Below are 19,892 nucleotides of genomic sequence, written 5' to 3'. Positions count from 1 at the left end.
GCTGGCCAGTGTAGCAACAGAAGTTCTCTGTGCCTTGGAGTGGAGGACCCCCAGTCTAGGGCTGTAAGTAGCCCTGTTTTAAGCAGTTTGCCCTGATTTGGCTCTCTGAGCTGTTCCTGGAAAAACATCCAATATTACACATCCCAAGAGGAGAAACTGAGGCAGGCCGCTTGCAATTTGACTCTAGACCAGGAAAGAATTTATGGGAGGTGGCTGGCCCAATCACAAAGAGGACATAATTATGTTGTGGAGTACAGATTTTTTTTGTGGTTTTTTCCGTAACATTGAGCCAAATATTTGAATCTTATATTTTTTCTATTATGACGAATTTTAGAAGATTGACAAATATTAAAATGTGGCCACCTTAACTGGCTTTTTTACTATTGCACTGAAATTTAAACAGGGATTTATCAATTAAGAGGAAGCCATGCTAGTCTATACACTATCAAAACAAAAAGCAGTCAAGTAGCACTTTAAAGACTAGCAAAATGGTTTATTAGGTGAGATTATTATTATTATTATTATTATTATTATTATTATTAGGAAAGCTCACCTAATAAACCATTTTGCTAGTCTTTAAAGTGCCACTTGACTGCGTTTTGTTTTGATAGGGATTTATCAAGTTTCCTGGATTCTTCTCTGCTGACTCACTGCATGAGATGGGTAAAGCATTTACCTTTTGTCTGCTTTCCCATTTGCAAATTGGGAGTGATAACTCAGGAATGTAGGAGGGCTTAGTCAGTGGCTGAGATCACTGATAGAAGATATTTAATGAAAAAGCAATGTTATCCTTTTAACAGTGATGGCCTTTTATGACCTCAGTTGGGGGTTCCCTAGTTTTTGTGCCTCCTAAAGGGTGTATCTGCATTAGGGCAATGTGCTTCCCAGACCCTGCAAAGAGGCTTGGTGTAGCTGGGCTCATGCTGCTAGCCCTCTAAAAAAATAGCCATGTAGATGGTGCTTTGAAGTTGCAGCTTGGGCCGAGAGCAGGATATGTAGCCTAGTGGGTGGTGGGCTTCTATTTTTAGAACACGAGCATAAGCCACACAAGGCTGTCTATTGACCTGAGCTCTGAGGCTTGTTATTGTGGACTATGTAAATATATCCTCTGCATCTGATGAAGTGGGTCTTTACCCACAAAAGCTTATGCTCCAAAATATATGTTAGTCTATAAAGTGCCACAGGACTTGTTGTTGTTTATATCCTCAGTGTTAGTGCCAGTCTCCTATAGCACTTGCATTCCAGTCTTAATGGTTCACCATTTGAGAAGAATATTTGCTGAGAAGTGGTATTAATTAGATACCACACTGACAATGGCTTTAGAAATACTTCAGCTGTATAGGTGAATAGCTGAACTGGAGAGCACATCATACTGAAGTTTTTATCCAGGATTAATACTACAGTATTGATGATAGAGGAGTCTCATGGTGAAAATAACATGTTGTCATCTAATTAAAGACTATGATTCATATGTACAAGAGGATAAATTAAGATTGTAGACTATCTTAGTTCTGGAATTTCTTTACTTTGTAAATAAAGTATTGTAACTTTTAAAAATGTAATTTCTTATTTAAAAACTGAAACAGAGAATTCTATCCTGTGGTAGCATATTGACCCCATTCTGCATCATCTGCAGGGTTTGGACTTCTAGATCCGGGGTATCCCTCTATCAGTAAAAAGAATAGCTGTGTAGCATGGGCAATGGGTAATGTAGAGAAGGGAAGGCATTGCCTTCCCAAAATTGCCTGCACTCCTCGCTGCCAGGGAAGACTGGGACTATGGTACAGCAACCCAGCTCCCCAGTTGGGCTGGGGTCTGGCATGTCTGGGCTCCAGGTACTGGGGGAGAGGGAACATTGTGGAAGGAATGGAAAGGGGCAGAGCCTCAGGTGGAAGTGGCAGGGCTGGGGCTTGCATAACCTGGCTGCACCCTCACCTGCCACCCATGCTGTGGAGCCTCTTATCCTCTATTTGGAGCAGCCAGTAGACAGGGATGAGATGCACACTTTTTGTTTGTGAGTATGACAGCAAAGGAAAGCAGAGATGCCAAACTTCTGGGTTCACTTTCAATTTCTGGATGTGTGCCAGTACCCTGACAGACTATGGCTACGTCTACACGTGCCCCAAACTTCGAAATGGCCATGCAAATGGCCATTTCGAAGTTTACTAATGAAGCGCTGAAATGCATATTCAGCGCTTCATTAGCATGCGGGCGGCAGCGGCGCTTCGAAATTGACGCGCCTTGCCACCGCGCAGCGTGTCCAGACAGGGCTCCTTTTCAAAAGGATGCCACCTACTTCGAAGTCCCCTTATTCCCATGAGCTCATGGGAATAAGGGGACTTCGAAGTAGGCGGGGCCCTTTCGAAAAGGAGCCCTGTCCGGACGCGCTGCGCGGCGGCAAGGCGCGTCAATTTCGAAGCGCCGCTGCCGCCCGCATGCTAATGAAGCGCTGAATATGCATTTCAGCGCTTCATTAGTAAACTTCGAAATGGCCATTTGCATGGCCATTTCGAAGTTTGGGGCATGTGTAGACACGGCTTATTAGACTCTGCTTTTATGAAAATTTTACTTTGACATCCACTGAGGAGATACACAGCCAGGGCTTCAACTACTTTCCCTCTGAGGCCTTGCTTCCCTCCCAGGTGACAGAGGAGACCATCACCAGGACTTCAATGGATTACAGCCAGACGGAAGGACATGACACCACCGATGAGGGACATGATCAAAGACAATGAGGGACTGTATCGGGGACTGATTAGAACCAGACTGAGGGATGAGAGATACCCACCGAGAAACATGACTGGAGACAATGAGGGACTGTGTGAGGGGAAGCATTGGCTTCCAGACCTGATGGACTGAGCTAAACTGGACTGAGCTATTTTTTTTCCTCCTGAAATCTTAGGGCTTATCCTAAGTCCTTATCCCAAATTTCTGCAATTAAGATATTAACTTATGTTGACAGACTAAGAATCTGCCGGATGGATATTTGCCCATGGGCTACTTATTGGCTTCAATGTAATCTTCCCACCACATGTATCTGGGGCAAGGTGGGTTATGATGTATAATTGTTAACCAGGTTCAGTGCTTGTTAATGCTGTAACCACCTCTGCACCACAGGTGACTTTTTTATTTCTTACCCTATGCAATCTGGCTCTTTATTGGTTGTAAACAAAATATAAATATAAAACGCTTGTTTCCCTGGCTTGTCTTTCTTATTCCCCCTCTCCCTTCCCCTATCCAAATCCTTTCCTGGTCCCTTGCACCAGCTCTTGTCTCTCTGTGCTTATTTAACACATCTCCCCCCACACCCATCCTCCCCAAAAAACCCTGCGTGCCTGGGCTCACTAGCTCCTGCAACACACTCTACCTCCTGCTTCTATTCATCTCCTGCCATTACTTCTGTCTCCTGTCCCTTGCCCCCTTATATTAGTCAGGCTCCTTTATGTTGCCTGGGCACCAGTAGAGGCAGTATTACAAATCTGAACTGCATTTTTTCCCCCCAAAGTCTCATCACTTGAGCAAATACAGTGGAATTTTCACAGGGATGGTAAAAGGTATATTTCTGACAGCAGATCACCCCCTTATAAAATGTCCAGGCCTTTCTCCAACGTATGGAGGTGGTAGAGTTTTTCAACAAAGCAGTTGTAAGAATTTATTTAATAGTTAAAACAACATTTTTCCCATCTCATTGTCAGAAATCACAATAATTTTAGCTGAAATGTTCTGTATATCAGCTTGAGCGGACACCTGGTTTAGAAAACTTCAGCCAAGAAGTTTGACACACTGTACCACTATAGAAAATGGAAAGTGTTGGCCAACCTTAATATATAAAACACATTTTATATATCTCATATTAATCATTGCATTCCCCTTCCTCTGTAATTAATGAGGATGTTTATGTTATTTTTTATGTTTAAAAGATGTAGCAAAGTTTGAGGATTCTGAGAACAGATTTATTGTAAAAGAGATCATCAAAGAAACGGGGGAACCTCGAAATTATGGTTTGACAGATGAAGAAAAGGAAGAACTAGAACGCAAAGCAGCAGAGGCCCGCCTTGCCAAAGAAGCAGAAGAAAAAGCTGAACAGGAGCGTAAGGAAGCTGAGGAAAGGGCTGAAAAGTTGGCAAACTGGGAAGAGTGGGTAAGTTAATACAGAATCCTACACAACCTTCATATCTATTTTCGAAAATGGCATCCATCAATCTTATCATTTAACCCTACGCAAAAATGTTTGACTTGGGCATGCATGTTATGCTTGGATCAGATCTATGTAAAGTATTGCTCCGTTTCAAAAGTGTGGTATCTGCCATGCAGTCTTCTACAACGAATTACATATTTGTTTTCATATTTTCTTCATAGGATGTATTTTTAAATCCTTTTTAACGATGATATCTTAGTGAATCAACTTATGTTGATGAAAGAGACAAATTTACACAGAGCTCTTTTGTGACCTGCAGAATCTGTGTAGGCTTGAAAGCTTGTCTCTTTCACCAACAGAAGATAGTCCACCAAAAGGTATGCTTTCTCAACCTGTTTCTTTCATATACTGGTACCAGTGTTCCCTTGTAAGCTGAGTGCTTAGACAGACACCCAGGAGAGATTCAAGTGCCACCCAGCGATCACCAGACTGCCCACAGCCACATAAGTGGGCAACATGTGTTTCTGTTGGTGGTGCACATCTGCCCATGCCTTGGTATACATAACAAAATTTATTCCACAGCTGGATGGTAAAAATTAGAGGGAACACTGGCTGGAACCAACACTGATATAACAACACTGCACACTGCTGAGGTATGTCAAACATGTGGACTAGGAAAACTGAAGTATTTGCTTCTTTGAAGGCAGCCTCGTAAGCCGCCTCTTACCCATCAATCTCCCATTGTTACATGAACCTGACTCCTCTACCAGTATTTAAATGTGAAAGAGCTGTCCTTCAAGTTCTCCAGAATTTCTACTGTTTGCTATATCCACCAATAATCCAAGCTACTGCTGGGTAGGATGGGAAAAGAAAAGACTACAACAAATCACATTACCAGGATCCTTTTTGACTGTTGTTATAGCACTTTAAACAAATCTATCTGCAAGTATCTTGGATTTAAACAGAATTCAGAGAGACTTAAGGCAAACATAAGCTGCTGTAAGAAGATTCAATTCTACTGGCACTTAAAAAAATACCTTGTATTATGAGATATTCTTTAGAACCATCCAGTAAGAGTATAGTGTTCTCTGTGACGTTTGAAATAGTGCTCAAAAAAGGCTCAAAAAGTTTCCTGCATGTGTCAGAATAACTGATTTTTGCCAGGGACCTCCAAACATTTTCACCTTTTGGCAATGGAAAAGTCTTCAGTATTCAGATTCAACCAGTCTTAGATTATAGAAAGAAAGAAAAATGAAAAGAAACAGAAGAGAGTCTCATTCTTCACTAGGCTGTGTACTTTTCTTCTCTCTCCCTCTCCTTCCACCCATGTGCCCCATCCTTCAAATGCAAGAACCACTGGTACAAATTGTTATTTCACTTATATATTTTATAAATGACCCATATCTCTAACTGATGTTTTCCTAGAAGGCATCATTTTAAATTTTAGAAATGCTATTTAGTAGAGCACTGAATTTCTTTTAAATAATTTTATAGAATAGACGTCTAGAGGAAGTGAAGAGGCAGGAACAGGAATTACTTGAGGCCCAGTCCATTCCACTAAGGAACTACTTGATGAAGAACGTCATGCCAACACTTATGCAAGGGCTGAATGAATGTTGCAAGATCAGACCTGATGATCCAGTTGACTTCCTGGTAAGATACTTGTTTTCTCAGATAGTTTTGACAAGACCCAAAGAAAAGAGGCTCTAAAACAAGAATATCTCTTGGAAAATAAAGGCTGGTAACAGTGGCAGAAGCAGGCCCAAACTCAAAGACTGATCAGGAGACCAAGGCTACGTCTACACGTGAAGCCTACATCGAAATAGCTTATTTCGATGTAGCGACATCGAAATAACGTCTACACGTCCTCCAGGGCCGGCAATGTCGATGTTCAACTTTGATGTTGCGCAGCACCACATCGAAATAGGCGCAGCGAGGGAACGTCTACACGCCAAAGTAGCAGACATCGAAATAGGGATGCCAGGCACAGCTGCAGACAGGGTCACAGGGCGGACTAGCACTTCCGGGGCAACAGCTAGCCGCTCCCTTAAAGGGCTCCTGCCAGACACATTCAGCCTGCACAGCACGCGGTCTGAGGAGCCATAGGCACACAGACCCCGGGCGCCGCAGTCATGGACCCCCAGCAGCAGCAGCAGCAGCAGCACCAGCAGCAGCCAGAGGTCCATCCAGCCGTCCCGGCAGGAGCAGGGCTTGCCCTGCTCCATACCATGCAGGAGGCAGCTGAGCACCTCCTTGCTACCCGGGAGGAGGAGCTGCCCCCAGGGCAGCAGGGCTCAACCCCCAACACTGCAGCACCCCGGCCCCCCCGCCTCACACGCCGGCGGCTGTGGAGCTACCCCACCAGCACCGACTGGTGGGAGCGGCTGGTGCTTGGGGAGTGGGACGACGACCGCTGGCTCAGGAACTTCAGGATGAGCCGGCAGACATTTATGGAGCTGTGCCAGTGGCTCACCCCCGCACTCAGGCACCAGGATACCGCCATGCGGCGTGCCCTCACAGTGGAGAAACGGGTCGGCATCGCTGTCTGGAAGCTGGCCACTCCCGACAGCTACCGATCCGTGGGGCAGCAGTTTGGTGTCGGCAAGGCCACCGTCGGGGCTGTCCTCATGGAGGTAAGAGAACCCACGGGGGGAGGGCAGGGCAGGGGAGGAGGGCCCGGGCAGAGGAGGGCAGGGGAGGGGAGGGGAGGCCAGGGCAGGGGAGGGGAGAGGAGGGGAGGGCGGGGGAGGCCAGGGCGGGGGAGGGCAGAGGAGGGCCGGGCAGGGGAGGGGGGCCCGGGCAGAGGAGGGCAGGGCAGGGCAGGGCCACGCACACCCTGCTCACCCCTCATTGGTGCTGTCCCATTTGCTTTCTCTGCAGGTTGTGCGTGCCATCAACGCCATGCTCCTGCACAGGCTCATGAGGCTGGGGGACCCAGATGCCACCATCGCGGCCTTTGCCACCCTGGGCTTCCCCAACTGCTTCGGGGCTCTGGATGGGACTCACATCCCCATCCGCACCCCGCATCACAGTGGAGGACGATACCTGAATCGCAAGGGCTACCATTCTGTCGTCCTCCAGGCCTTGGTGGACAGCCGAGGACGTTTCCAGGACATTTATGTGGGCTGGCCTGGCAGCACCCACGACGCCCGGGTTTTCCGGAACTCGGGCCTGTGCTGCCGGCTGGAGGCGGGGACCTACATCCCCCAGCGGGAGATCCCTCTGGGGGACACCACCATGCCCTTCTGCGTCATCGCAGATGCAGCATACCCCCTCTGGCCGTGGCTCATACACCCGTACACGGGCCATCTCTCCGCTAGCCAGGAGCACTTCAACGAGCACCTGAACCACACATGCCAGGTGGTGGAGCGCTCATTTGGCCGCCTGAAGGGACGCTGGAGATCTCTCCTGACCCGCCTAGATGCGGGCCCCAACAACATCCCCCGATTGTGGGTGCCTGCTGCGCCCTGCACAATTTGGTGGAGAGCAAGGGGGAGACCTTTTTCCAGGGCTGGGCTGTGGAGGCTGGCATGGCTGACGTCCAGCCACCTGCTGCCCCCAGTCGGCAGGTGGACCCCGAAGGGACCCGGGTCCGGGAGGCCCTGCGGGCCCACTTCAATGAAGAGGTCGCGGGGTGAACTCTGCCCAGGCCCCCCACTGCCCGCCCCTTCCTCCACCACACTCCTGCCCCAACACCCACACCATGGAGCACCCAACCGCACCCCCCTCCCACTTTTCCTGCACAAATGACAGCATGCACTTGTGGCTGAACTTAAACTTCTTTTTCTTTGAGAACTTTTTTGTTTAACTGTAAATATATAAAACAAGAACAAACTATATACAACATGTGGAAACAAAGTCATATGTACAAATAAAACAATCATCACAAACAAGTGTCCTCATTAATAAAAAGAAAACCAGGGAGGATAAAGGGGAGAACTATTTACATGGGGGGGACGGGGCAAACGGGGGGCACAAACAAATAAGTGTAAACTATATACAAGGGGTGGGGCCACGTCCTGGGCCCCTCGCCCCTACAATCCAGCACTGGGCGTGGGCGGCCAGGAGCCCCGCCGCGGCCGCAGCCCTGTCCTGGGCTGGCTGGGGGCGGGCCGGACCGGAAGATATGCCCGGCAAGTCTCAGCTGGCTCCAGGGGTCCCTCGACGCTCCGGCCCTCGGCGGTGGGTGGCGGGGCGACAGCGGACGGGACGGCGACGGGCGGAGCAGCTGGTGGTGCGGCTGGTGGAGCAGGCACGGCGGGTGCTGCGGCGGCCGGCGCGGCATGGGGGGCCAGGTAGTCCACCAGGCGGTTGAAAGTCTCCATGTAGGCTCCCCATGCCTCTTGGCGCCAGGCCAGTGCCCGCTCCTGCAGCTGCAGGTGCTGCTCCGCGACCTCCAGCTGCCGTCGGTGGATGGCCAGCAGCTGGGGGTCCGTCGCCGTCGGCTGGTGGTGGTGTGGGGTCCGCCGTCTATCCCGCCGTGGGGCTGGTTGGTCCTCGGTCGAGGGGCTGGCCTGGAGCGATGGTCCCGGAGAGCTCTCCGGGACCACTGATGCCTCGCCGGCGCTCTCTTCCCGTCCTTCTGATGGTGCAGGTGCGGGACACAGGAGAGGACGCGGGGAAGAAGAACGGAGACAGGCGTTAGTGTGGGCCCCGAGCCATGGCCTTTGTGCCCCCAGCCCTGTGCTGCAGGTTCCCCATCCCCGTCCCCGGGAGATGCTGCTGTGATGGATGGGGTTCAGGGGTCCCCCTGCCCTGCACCCCGTCCCCTGGTGGGAGCGACTCTCACTTCACCCCGCAGGGTCTGACAGCAGGAGAGGTTTCTTAGGCCACAGATGCCCAGTTTCTCCCAGAAGTGACAGCACCAGCTGTCGGAAGAGACAGTCCTTCCAACCCATCGTGGGGAGAAGACCCCAAGGGGTGCCCCTCTGGGATGCAGCTTTCCCCCTCCTCAGGCTGGCTGTCTTCCAGCTCTCCCTTCCCCTAGCCTCTGCCTGTGGCCCCCGCCCTCCCCCCCCCAATTCCAAGCCAGCTCGGCTCCTCCCTCCTCTTTGTTCAGGGCAGAGGTGTCACCTGCCAGCTGTAGCCCCAGGATCATCCTTTGCCCCTGGGAGCTATTCGGCTCTTGTCACTCATATGTAGCCTGAGTCTCCGTTTTGCACTCCCCCTACTCCATCACATGCTGCTGCTGCTGCTGTTGCTGCTGCTGCTGCTGCGGGGTGTCCCACCCCCTCCTCCCGGGGGCCCCTCGAGGTTCCGCTCCCCCCTGCCCCGGGGATGGGGCATGGCACTGTCGTGCGGGGTGGCGGGGGGCAGGGGCTGATGCATTGCTGTGAGGGCCATGGCCCTGGTGTCCTTGGGGCCATGGCCATGTGAGCATGTGGGGGGCCCTGGACACATATCTATTACCCCCCGCCCCTCAAGCCCAGGGGTGTACACCAGAGGGGGGTACCTACCTGTCGGTCCACTCCCATGGTCTAGAGATCCCTGGGGGGCGGAGGCCCGGCTGCTGCTCCGGGATGGCAGGAGGAGGATCTGCAGCCCGGATTCTGCAGAGGAAGAGCCCCCCTCCTCCTCCTGCCGCGATGTCCCGGGGGTGGGCTCCGGGGGAGGCCCCCGGGGTGCGGGGCTTACCTCCGGGGCGGACTCCGGCTGCAGGGCCTGCTGGGGCTCGTCGGCCGAGGTATCAAGGGTGGCCAGAGGGGAGGAGGTGTTCCGGGGGCCCAGGATGTCCCTGAGCTCCCTGAAAAAGGGGCAAGTGACGGGGGCGGCCCCAGATCGGCTGGCCGCATCCCGGGCCCAGGAGTAACCCTGCCGCAGCTCTTTCACCTTATTCCTGACGTGATCAGGAGTGCGGGCAGGGTGACCGTGGGCAGCCAGGCCGTCGGCCAGCCGAGCGAACGCATCTGCGTTCCGCCTCTTGCTCCCCATTACCTGGAGCACCTCCTCCTCGCTCCAGAGCCCCAGCAGGTCCCGCAGCTCAGCCTCCATCCAGGAGGGGCCCCGCTGCCGCTTGCCAGCCTGGCTGCCCTTCTGGCTGGGCTGGCTGCCCTGGCTCCCCTTGGGGGGGGTCCCCTGGGGGCGCTGTGGGGGCTGCTGGGCAGCCATCGCAGCTGGGTGGGTGGCTGAGGAACATGCAGGCTGGCCGCGTGTCTGGGCTGCCGCCTGCACGTTCCCTCAGCTTCCTGCACAGGAAGGGAGGGGGAGGGGACCTTTAAGGGGCCGCTCCATGCGGCCACCATTGAGCTGAGGGGCTGGAGAGAGCGTCTCTCAACCCCTCAGCTGATGACCACCATGGAGGACCCGGCAATTTCGACGTTGTGGGATGCGCAACGACTACACGGTCCCTACTTCGACGTTGAACGTCGAAGTAGGGCGCTATTCCTATCCCCTCATGGGGTTAGCGACTTCGACGTCTCGCCGGCTAACGTCGAAGTTAACTTCGAAATAGCGCCCGACGCGTGTAGCCGTGATGGGCGCTATTTCGAATTTAGTGCCGCTACTTCGAAGTAGCGTGCACGTGTAGACACGGCTCAAGAGTTGTTATGAAAAGTAGAATACACAGATACTTAATATTTTTGGATTGGATTGACACCTTAGAAAGTCCCCAGGAGGTGGCATATGTGGCTGCTGCACTGCCCAGGAATATGGAAGGAATTCTCACAGTTTAGTCTTGGTTCACTTTCTGTGCCAACTGAGCTACACTGCCTGGTATACTGGGGTGAAAATGGGTTTCTACTGATTATCCACTTCCCACCCACCACATACAATGTCCAAAGCAGGTTCAGCCTTGCTCCTCAGTGAGCCGTAAAAGAGGATGAGCAGAATTGCTGCTATCCTGCTGATGTGAAATTTTCTAGTGAAACCATAAATAAAAAAAATTTGCATGAAGGGAAGAGGAAATATTAACAGATGCTTTCTGTAAGGGCTTGTCTACATTTAGATCATGGCAGCTGTACCATAGCAGTGCTTCAGCTCGGTCTAAACTAAAGAGCTTGCATTTCTACAGCTGTGCCACTGTAAACTTGCTGTAGTAGCCATTCTACACCTTAGGGAAGATGCTATATAGGCCAATGAGAGAGTTTGTCCTCTCAGTGTAAGTATTGCACCACCCTGAGTGGTGGTAGCTATATCAATGAGAGAAGCCCTCCTGTCAACATAGTACTGTCCACACTGGGGCTATATCTAGACTGCAGGTTCTATCTTATACAGAAATTTTGTCAATAGAGCATGCGTCCAGACTGCAAATCTGTCGGAAGTGATCTGCTGATTGGGAGCGTTCTGTTGCTATCCCTGTATACCTCATTCCATGAGGAAGAAGGGATGTCTTGACAGAGGGGATTTTCCCGATATTTGGCCATGCATGAATGGGCCAAATGATGGAAAAGACTCTCCCAACAGAACTGTCGGCAAAAGATACACAAACGCTTTTCCCAATTTGCGTATCTTTTGCCTACAGTTCTCGACAATTTAGACATAGCCTGGGAGTGTGGTCAGCATGACTGCATCACTCTCACCCCTACATGATGTAGCTATACTGTCATAAATTTGCAGTCAGGGCTTAAATTTGCCTAAGGCTTAGTTATGGATTAGAATGAATGCATCAGTTTTGTGCCACTGTGTGTAGTATATAATATCCTTACATTGTTACTGCCCAATGATGTATAGAACCAGAATGATATGCATCTATTGGAAGCAGGGAGGGCTTGCAGTCTATTAGCAAGAACTATGAGCTACACTGACTATGTCTACACTAGCATCCCCCTTTTGAAAGGGGGATGCTAATGAGACACTTTGGGATAATCTAATGAAGTGCTGCAATGAATATGCAGTGCCTCATTAGTGTAATGGTGGTGGCACTTTGAAAGTGCTGCTTTCAATCGCACGCAGCTTGTCTAGATGGAGTCCTTTTCAAAAGGACCCCACACACTTCGAAATCCCCTTATTCCTATTTAGTTATAGGAATAAGGGGATTTCAAAATGTGCAGGGTCCTTTCGAAAAGGACCCCATGTAGACAAGCCATGCACGATCAAAAGCAGCGCTTTCTAAGTGCTGCTGCCATTGCACTAATGAGGTACTGCATATTCATTGCAGTGCTTCATGAGCATATCCGGAAGTATCTCATTAGCATCCCCCTTTTGAAAGGGGGGTGCTAGTGTAGACATAGCCATTAAGGGGGAAAGCTGGAAGAGAAGATGTACACATTCCTGGATTTTTATCTTTTTGAGTAAAGACAATGTGGCCTCAGTATTAGGTGGTTCAATTTTTGTTAGCTTGAAGTAATTGCAAACTTTGTGTATAAAGATGTTACAGTATTAAAAAACATCTTATAGAAATCGATGGCGTATTTGCTGCTTTACCATCAAGGAGCTATTTCATAGCTGCTTGGATTTTGCTTCAGCTGGTATCATCCTCTAAACTGTTGATTTGAGGAAGTTGAAAACTGAGTCTGTAAAACTGTTAACTTTATTTTTTCTCTCTTTTGGCTATAGGCAGAATATCTCTTCAAGAACAACCCTGAAACGGAATGAGAGTACTGCAGATGTAAAACCTGAACAAATACATCATCACTCTAATGAAAAGGCAGAACACTTCTAATATATTTTTAAAAAACTGGTTATATTGAAAGTATTTTCTTAAAAAATTTCTGTAGTATTCACTTTTATTTCTGTCATCTTACTTTTGCTGCTCATAACACAATAGCTTTGCACTCCACTAACTCCTAAGTTTATGAACACACCTTGAATTTTGCATATACCTGTTTGAAACTGTGGTCCAAAAAATCCATTCTCTATTAGCATGGAAGTGCAGCATTCTTGGGAGTATGTTCCTTGCCTCCAATTCTCTAGCGCAGTTGACATGACTAGCACCACCAGAAAATTTTTTCTGGTTTCATAGCACAATGGAAGGAAAGAACAAGGCCATGGGATTCTGTCACCCAGTTTTTGAAAAGGGGCAGCTGTTGCTACTGAGGGAAAAGGGAAAGAAACAAGCATCAAAACTATCTTTGTACTAATTAACAGGTAGGAAGCTTTTTCTTCTCCCCCATATGTATTTGTTAAGGCACTAGAGACATTTTCAGTCCAGGGGTTGTGAACACCCTACATTAGGAATAGGGAGCAAGAGTTAATTCTGACATGGACTTCACTCCCTCTATCTGTTATACAAGGACGGTGGAACTCTGAAGCGCTGCCATTCTGTACCACTAAAGTGACTGAGTAAATGCTTTGTGGCCAGATCTGGATCTGCCATTATTTTTGTATGTTTTGGTAGTATCAATATTTGATTTAAAAGATAGTCACTACTTCTGTACCATTAACGCTTATTAAGATGTTTTAAGATTGCTATAGAAACAGTTATTAAAATACAATATAAAGAGTTCCTGTGTGGTTCACTTAGTTTACTATCTATAACTGGAAGGCTTTTCTTTGGTTATTTTGATTTGCTATTGACCATGCATTTTGACAGAGGAAAAAAAAAACAAATAAACCATCTGTCCCGAGCTGAGAGGTTTTGATAGTGTTCATTTTCAAGTATAAAATGGAACACAATATCATCTTGTAACAGGGATCACTCACCTCTCACATACACCCCTTAGTGGAATGCATGTGCCTGCATTCTTTCCCTGTGGTGTGTTGGTGGGTACATCTACGCTTACCAGATCAACCTGGTCAGGGTCAATCTTCCGGGATTCAGTTTTGTGCACCCAGTCAGGATGTGCAAAATCGAATTATCAGGGCTTGAAAGTTAATCCCTGTACTCCTCATCATGAGTAGGGGAGATTGATGGGAGAGTTTCTCCCTCAGTGAAGACGGCCAGTTAATTCAATCATAGATAAGTCAATTCCAGCTACACAATTGTTGTAGCTGGAATTGTGTATCTAGGATTGACTTTCAAGTCTAGTGTAGACCTGCCCAGTGACAACCCTATGTCTGAATTACAGTCTGTATATCATGAAAGCTAAAGCACACACCTGCTATTCAATAGGTGCCTCTCTGAGTGTGCTTTAATAATGTCTTTTATTTTGTCCCTGCCCCAGAACAGAGTGATGCCCAGGGCACCTTCCCTGAAGGCAATGTCTTCATCCTCTTAAGGGTTTTCTGGACACAACTCTCCAGCTGGGCCACTAGAGTTGTTAACTAAATATAGAGAGATATACATATCTCATGCACATGGAAAGGACCTTAAGAGGCCAGTCCCCTGCCCTCTTGGCAGGAACAAGCACCTCCCTCAGTTTTTTTTCCCTTCTAAATCTGTGGGCCCCAGGCCTCCTCAAGGATTGAGCTCACAACCCTGGTTTACAAAGCTAATGGTCAAACCACTGAGCTACCCTTCTTCAGCCACCTCAAAATTCAGACTGCTCCCCAACAATGGCTAATGTGGGCTGGGGCAGACCAGGGCCCACCTATCAGGCTGAGCCCCAGCCTTGTGGACAGCAGGTGTCTGTTGTACCCATACATTTAAACCCCACGGCTGCTCTAATTCCCTGGGCCATTTCCCAATAGCCCTGCACCATCTTTAACATTTACCACAGAGCTTTGTCTAGAATCCCTAACAAATAACCTGGAGCATCATGAGTGGTGGGTAAAGGCCCATCTAGGGCAGGCAAGCCTCAGTCCTACCCCTTCTACCCAAGACCTCACCCTTTCAGCCTGAAAAGCCCTGTCCCTTCAGCAGACTTCCCCCATCCCCTGCCCACGGGAGCCAAATCCCACCCAGCCCCAGCCTGATCCTTCCTGGTCACTTGGAGGCTGTGAAGCTGGAGCCCTAGCCCTAGCCCTTCTCAGCTACCAAGGAGTTGGGAGCCTTCCTGGGTGGCCAGGAAGTATAGGCAGATTTTGGAAGGCAATGCCTTCCCTTGCCCACATTAACCACCACACATGCCAAACACCATCTCTTCTCATGCAGCTCTAACAACGAACTGCCTTTATTCTGGTACTGCAGCTCTTTTTATACTGACCTGGTGGACCCTGTTTCCCCATACAGCCACCCTAGGCAGCATGGAGGACTTTTTTACAGCCCTTTTCTGGGCTGAGGTGTAGCAGGACCACAAGGCCTCTAGCAGGGAGCTTCAGGACCTACTCCATGCTGTCATGCCCCCCAAAACAGAAAGTATGACTATAGGGGACTGCTTGAAAAGAAAAACAACTAACATTCCTAGGAATATAGTAAATGCATAATATTTTATTTCCTGTTTCTTTTTCATCCATTAATGCTCTCTGTGCTTCCATTCAAACATACAAAATCCTTCTTCTGCATGCTATGTATCCTGCATGAATTCATGTGCCAAGTCAGTGACAGAGCCAGGATAAATGTGTATTCCAGTTAGACAGACATTTTATTGCTTTAGTTATCTCATTGACAGTCAATCCAATTATCATTCATGTGAAAGTCAGTTGGAGATAATAACAAAGATAAGATACATTTAAAACTAAGTCTTTAGTATTGTTGCAGGGAGGGATAGCTCAGTGGTTTGAGCATTAGCCTACCGAACCTAGGGGTATGAGCCCAATCCTGAAGGGGGCCATTTGGGGCAAATAAGGGGAGGGGGAGAAAAGGATGGTGAGTGGTTCTGCCCAGAGGCCAGGAAATTGGATTGAATGACCTCCCAAGGTACCCTGCAGCTCTATGAGATGTGTTCCAACAATCTCAGTATGTATCTTGCATTTGACAGGAAACTTGAACAATAGCAAGTATATTCTGATACCAACTTTACCAAGATTATTTCCCCTTAAGAAATTTTACTGCACAAATATTTGTTTTGGACAATAAGCTGAATTTTTTCTTGCTTATGTAATCCACCCTGGTTTATGTGAATAAAATAAAGCTTCAAGAAACACCACTAAATTTCTCCTAAACTGTATTAACACGATTGTTGTGGAAACATTAGAAATGTAAGAGGAACATTTAAGAAAAATGAGAGAGCTCAATCCTTCAGCCTTCCCAGGTAGAAAAGCTGAGTATTCTACGGTACATTTTAGGTGAACCTTCCACATGTCTCTGTCCGGAGCATAAAAGAGAGAAACCGAATAGACCTAGCACCGGCATGAGCTGCAGGATGGATGTCTAGTGTAATCACACAGCGACTCTCTGTCACTCTTCAGGGGCGGTTTTCCCTTGCTTACCTCTGTGTCAGAGCTGCTCGCTCCACAGAAGGGAGTCTATTGGGTGGAAAGCCTCTGAAGCGCCACACTTCGTAAATCCCGCCGTGCAGGAAGTGCGCTAGACTCAGCAGCTCGCTGCTCCTCGGTCTCCAGAGCTGACCACAGGCCCACCAGCGCCAGGGAGCTTGTAGGTGTGCAATTAGCTAACACGCGCTGCTGCATAGCTACTCCCCCAAGCGGTCACCTACCCGAGTACTGTGGGGGAAGCCCTCAGTTCGCAGCCTACCGCCGCGCACAGTACCCCCAACCCCTAAGTCGGGAACGCCGGCACAGCGCTCTCAGTCTGGGGGAGAGGTGATTTAGCGCCGCAACACAGCTTGCCGTGGATCGGGGGGGGGGACACCATCCCCCAGGGGAGTGGAACGACAGGCAATCTCCACCCCCCAGCCAGCGTTTTGTCGTGCGCGTGCGTGCCCCCTTCTTGGCAGCCGTTAGAACTTTGTTTTCAAAACCCACCGCCGCTCTCCCCGTTGAGGACTACAAATCCCGTGATGCAGACCAGCGAGGCAGCTAGTGGGCAGGCGCAGCTGGCTCTGCGTGTCGGGCGTACGCCGGAGGCGTGTCATTGCGTAGGCCCCGGTTCTAGAACGTCGCTTGTGGTAGCGCCTGGGCGCCATGTTAGGAGGAGGCCGGAGGGGAAGAGGAAGGAGAAGCGGCGGCAGGGGCTAGGCCTAGCGGAACAGCTTCCTCCTCCCTCTAGGGCCCTGCTCCGGCCCATATCATGCTCACGGCTTCCGCTTCCCGGCGGGACGAGTGAGCGGTCCGGAGGCGGCAGCAGGGGAGGAGGAGGGGGACGAAGAAGCGGCGGGGGAGCCGGAGAGACGATGCCGTTGTAAGTTGGAACCTGGCAGGGTGTTTGGAAGGCTTGGGCCTTGTTTCTCCCTAGTCTGCTTCCTCAGTTTGGGGCCTAGTACCCCCAAGGCCTTTGCCCCGCGCAGCGGCGCCGGGCGCGCTCTCTCCGTTCCCAGGCTACCAGGCTCTTCCGGTGCCGCAGCGTGTGGGGCCCCGGATTCGCTGTCCCCCCCGGCCTTTGCTCCTCATTTTTCCGAGGGCCGGGATGAAGGGATCGTACAGTACCGGTTGTCTCCAAGACGCTGGACCAGCCCCGGATCGCCTGTAGCTGGGCTCTTTTCCACTGTGAGGGACCGCGCGGCCTCCGTGCTCGAACAACCGCGCGGTGGGGGCCGCACGCCTGCCTTCCGCCCGCCCCCGTACATAACAAGGGGGCTAAGCGCGGCCTTAAGGGGACCTTTTCCACAGAAGGACAACACGTGGGAGGACTGGTGTTTTACATTTACTTCTAACGTGGGATTCGTTCGCACTGAGCTGTTGTCCTACAAATATTTTCCCCAGTTTGTTTACTACACTGAAGCAGCAGTTCTGTTCAGGATATTATGTAAAGCCCTGGTATGAGCGCCCCCTGTTCTGCGGAAACCACTAGTTCAGGTGTCAGGACTCTGTCCCCACTCTTGCACTCTGAGTGCAGAAAGTGGGGCCTGCAAAAATTCAAAACGCCTTGCCTATCCACAGGCTTTACTTTGAAATTTCCCAGGGGCACAGATCCCCAGGACCCTGGAGGATGTGCTGCCACCATCCAAGTAAAACACACCACCTTAACTCAAGAAGCCACACTTGGGAATATTTTTCCATGGGGGATGTTCCCTCCCTCTGGGTACGGCTTAGGACAAAGAACTGTAATTTGGTAGCTAGACTTGTAGTCCAAGGCTTACATGTTCACAGCCCCTCGTCAGGACACAGGTATCGGATCAATTGCTTAAAAAACAGTAATTTATTCACAAAACAAGAGACAAATCATGGAGTTGGAGACAGAGAGAGTATTCCCTTGTAATTCAGCTTAATGGTTACAGGGGGAGAACATCAAGTCAAAGCAAAAAAAAAAATAGTATCAAACATAAAACAAAACAACAAGAAAACAGAAGTAGCTAGTTCAACCAAATTCAAAATTATTATAACCTGATTGCATCTGATTATACATTTCCCTTTTACTTATGTCTGTCTGGCTGATTTTGAGAAGGCCAGGATATTTATGGGATTCATTTCACTTGCCTGGGAGGCATTCTTCTCCCTCTGGCTCCCCAGTAGACACCCCTTAAACTGCAATTGTTCTCAATTCAAAAAAGTCACTGCACTCCCATTGGCTCACCTGGGTTCAAGTTATGTCAGGAAGAGATTAACCCTTTTCCTGTCTCATTCATAACATCAGGTGTAGGCTTTTTTTTTTTTTTTTTTTCTGAAAGGGGCACTCCAAGTGTTTGCTAAATGGCCGAGGGCTGTACTTTTCTATGGATGGTGCAGTGGGGGATGATTTCTGGGATAGCGGTTGGGTGCAGAAGGGAGCTTCAGGTGTAGGAAGACGCATGGGGCTTGACAGGGAATTTAGGTGAAGGAGAGGGTTGTGACTTGCATGGGGAGTGGGTGCAGAAGAGGATTCTGGCCTGGGGGAGGAGTTAGGAGTGCAAGGCAGCGTTCCATGTAAGCTGAGCACTTGGACTGTCCCCCAGGAAGGATTCAGGTGCCACCCAGCTGTTTAGCAGAGCATCCACAGCCACCTATAACGGGAAGCATGCATTTCTATTGATGGTGCATAGTGCATTCTGTGGTGCACATATCAAAATTTATTCCACCCATGGTTGAAAAAATAGAGGGAACATTGGTACAGGATCTGGGAGGGAGGCATGAATGGATGTGTGGGACAAAGGGTTTAGATGGTGACCTGGGGCAGGTATTTCGGGAGCCAGATGTAGGCTCTGGCCAGTACTGGATGGCTTGATTTAAATCTATCAAATAGCTGAGACTGACTGTGCTTGGAGTCCACTTAATTTTGGAGTAAGTCCTATTGAACTTCCTTGCACTTTTTGAGAAAACAAGTATAAAATGGGGTTCTCTTGGGAAAGCTGAGTTATGCTGCAGTAAAATAAGCTCTGTCTACAAGCGGTCACCTCCTTTCAGAGGGAGCATATTAATGAGGCATTTTGCAAGATGCTAATGAGGTGCTGACATGATTATGCAGTGCTTCATTAGCATAATGGTGGCCACACACAATTCTAAAGTGCCAGCTTTGGTCTACGTGTAGATGGGGGCATTTTGAAAGGGGGCCCCTCCTCCTTCAAAAGCCCCTTCTTCCTAGTTGGTTTTAGGAAGAAGGGGCTTTTGAAGTCAGGAGGGTCCTTTTGAAAGGCCCCTGTGTACATAAGTGGCATACGTTCTGAAAGCAGCACATTAGACTCATGCGTGGCTTTTGTTATGCTAATGAGGTGCTGCATATTCATGTAAGTACCTCATTAGCATCTTTCAAAGTGCCTAATTAACATGCCCCCTCCGAAAGGAGGGAGCATGTGTAGACACAGCTATAGGAAATAAACTGAATGTCATCAGCATTGTGGTGTGACCATGATCCACACTGGAGATCATGTATTATGTCATGAAAAATATAAAATAAGAAACTGACAATGGCATTTGGCAGCTCTAAATTTCTCTTACTGCAGCTTTCTGTATTGTATACATGAGGGATAGATTCTAAACCTAGTTAACTTATTTAATAAGCAATAAGCATTAACTAAGCTCAACT

The 19,892-nt window shown here is 49.2% G+C and overlaps 2 protein-coding genes across 8 annotated transcripts in view; both read left to right on the top strand.

Annotated features, from left to right (window-relative positions):
• AK7 (adenylate kinase 7) overlaps positions 1–14,412 on the top strand; it is a 70,720-nt gene extending 56,308 nt beyond the window's left edge. For all 4 annotated transcript variants that reach the window (XM_074998719.1, XM_074998720.1, XM_074998718.1 and 1 more), the window contains 3 exons: positions 3,921–4,141; positions 5,633–5,791; positions 12,632–14,412. In XM_074998719.1, coding sequence (XP_074854820.1) covers positions 3,921–4,141; positions 5,633–5,791; positions 12,632–12,670 — 419 coding nt within the window. In that variant the 3' untranslated portion in view covers positions 12,671–14,412. The remainder of the gene's footprint in view (positions 1–3,920; positions 4,142–5,632; positions 5,792–12,631) is intronic.
• An 815-nt stretch (positions 14,413–15,227) lies between these two features.
• PAPOLA (poly(A) polymerase alpha) overlaps positions 15,228–19,892 on the top strand; it is an 86,158-nt gene continuing 81,493 nt past the window's right edge. For all 4 annotated transcript variants that reach the window (XR_012645902.1, XM_074996555.1, XM_074996556.1 and 1 more), the window contains exon 1: positions 15,228–17,135. Coding sequence is in view for 3 of the 4 variants with exons in the window: in XM_074996555.1 (XP_074852656.1) it covers positions 16,795–17,135 (341 nt within the window). In the remaining variant the exon portion in view is untranslated. The remainder of the gene's footprint in view (positions 17,136–19,892) is intronic.

Source organism: Carettochelys insculpta, chromosome 6 (assembly GCF_033958435.1).
Source record: "Carettochelys insculpta isolate YL-2023 chromosome 6, ASM3395843v1, whole genome shotgun sequence".
In the NCBI taxonomy this organism is placed as follows: Eukaryota; Metazoa; Chordata; order Testudines; family Carettochelyidae; genus Carettochelys; species Carettochelys insculpta.
This window is presented reverse-complemented; position numbering and strand designations above follow the sequence as displayed.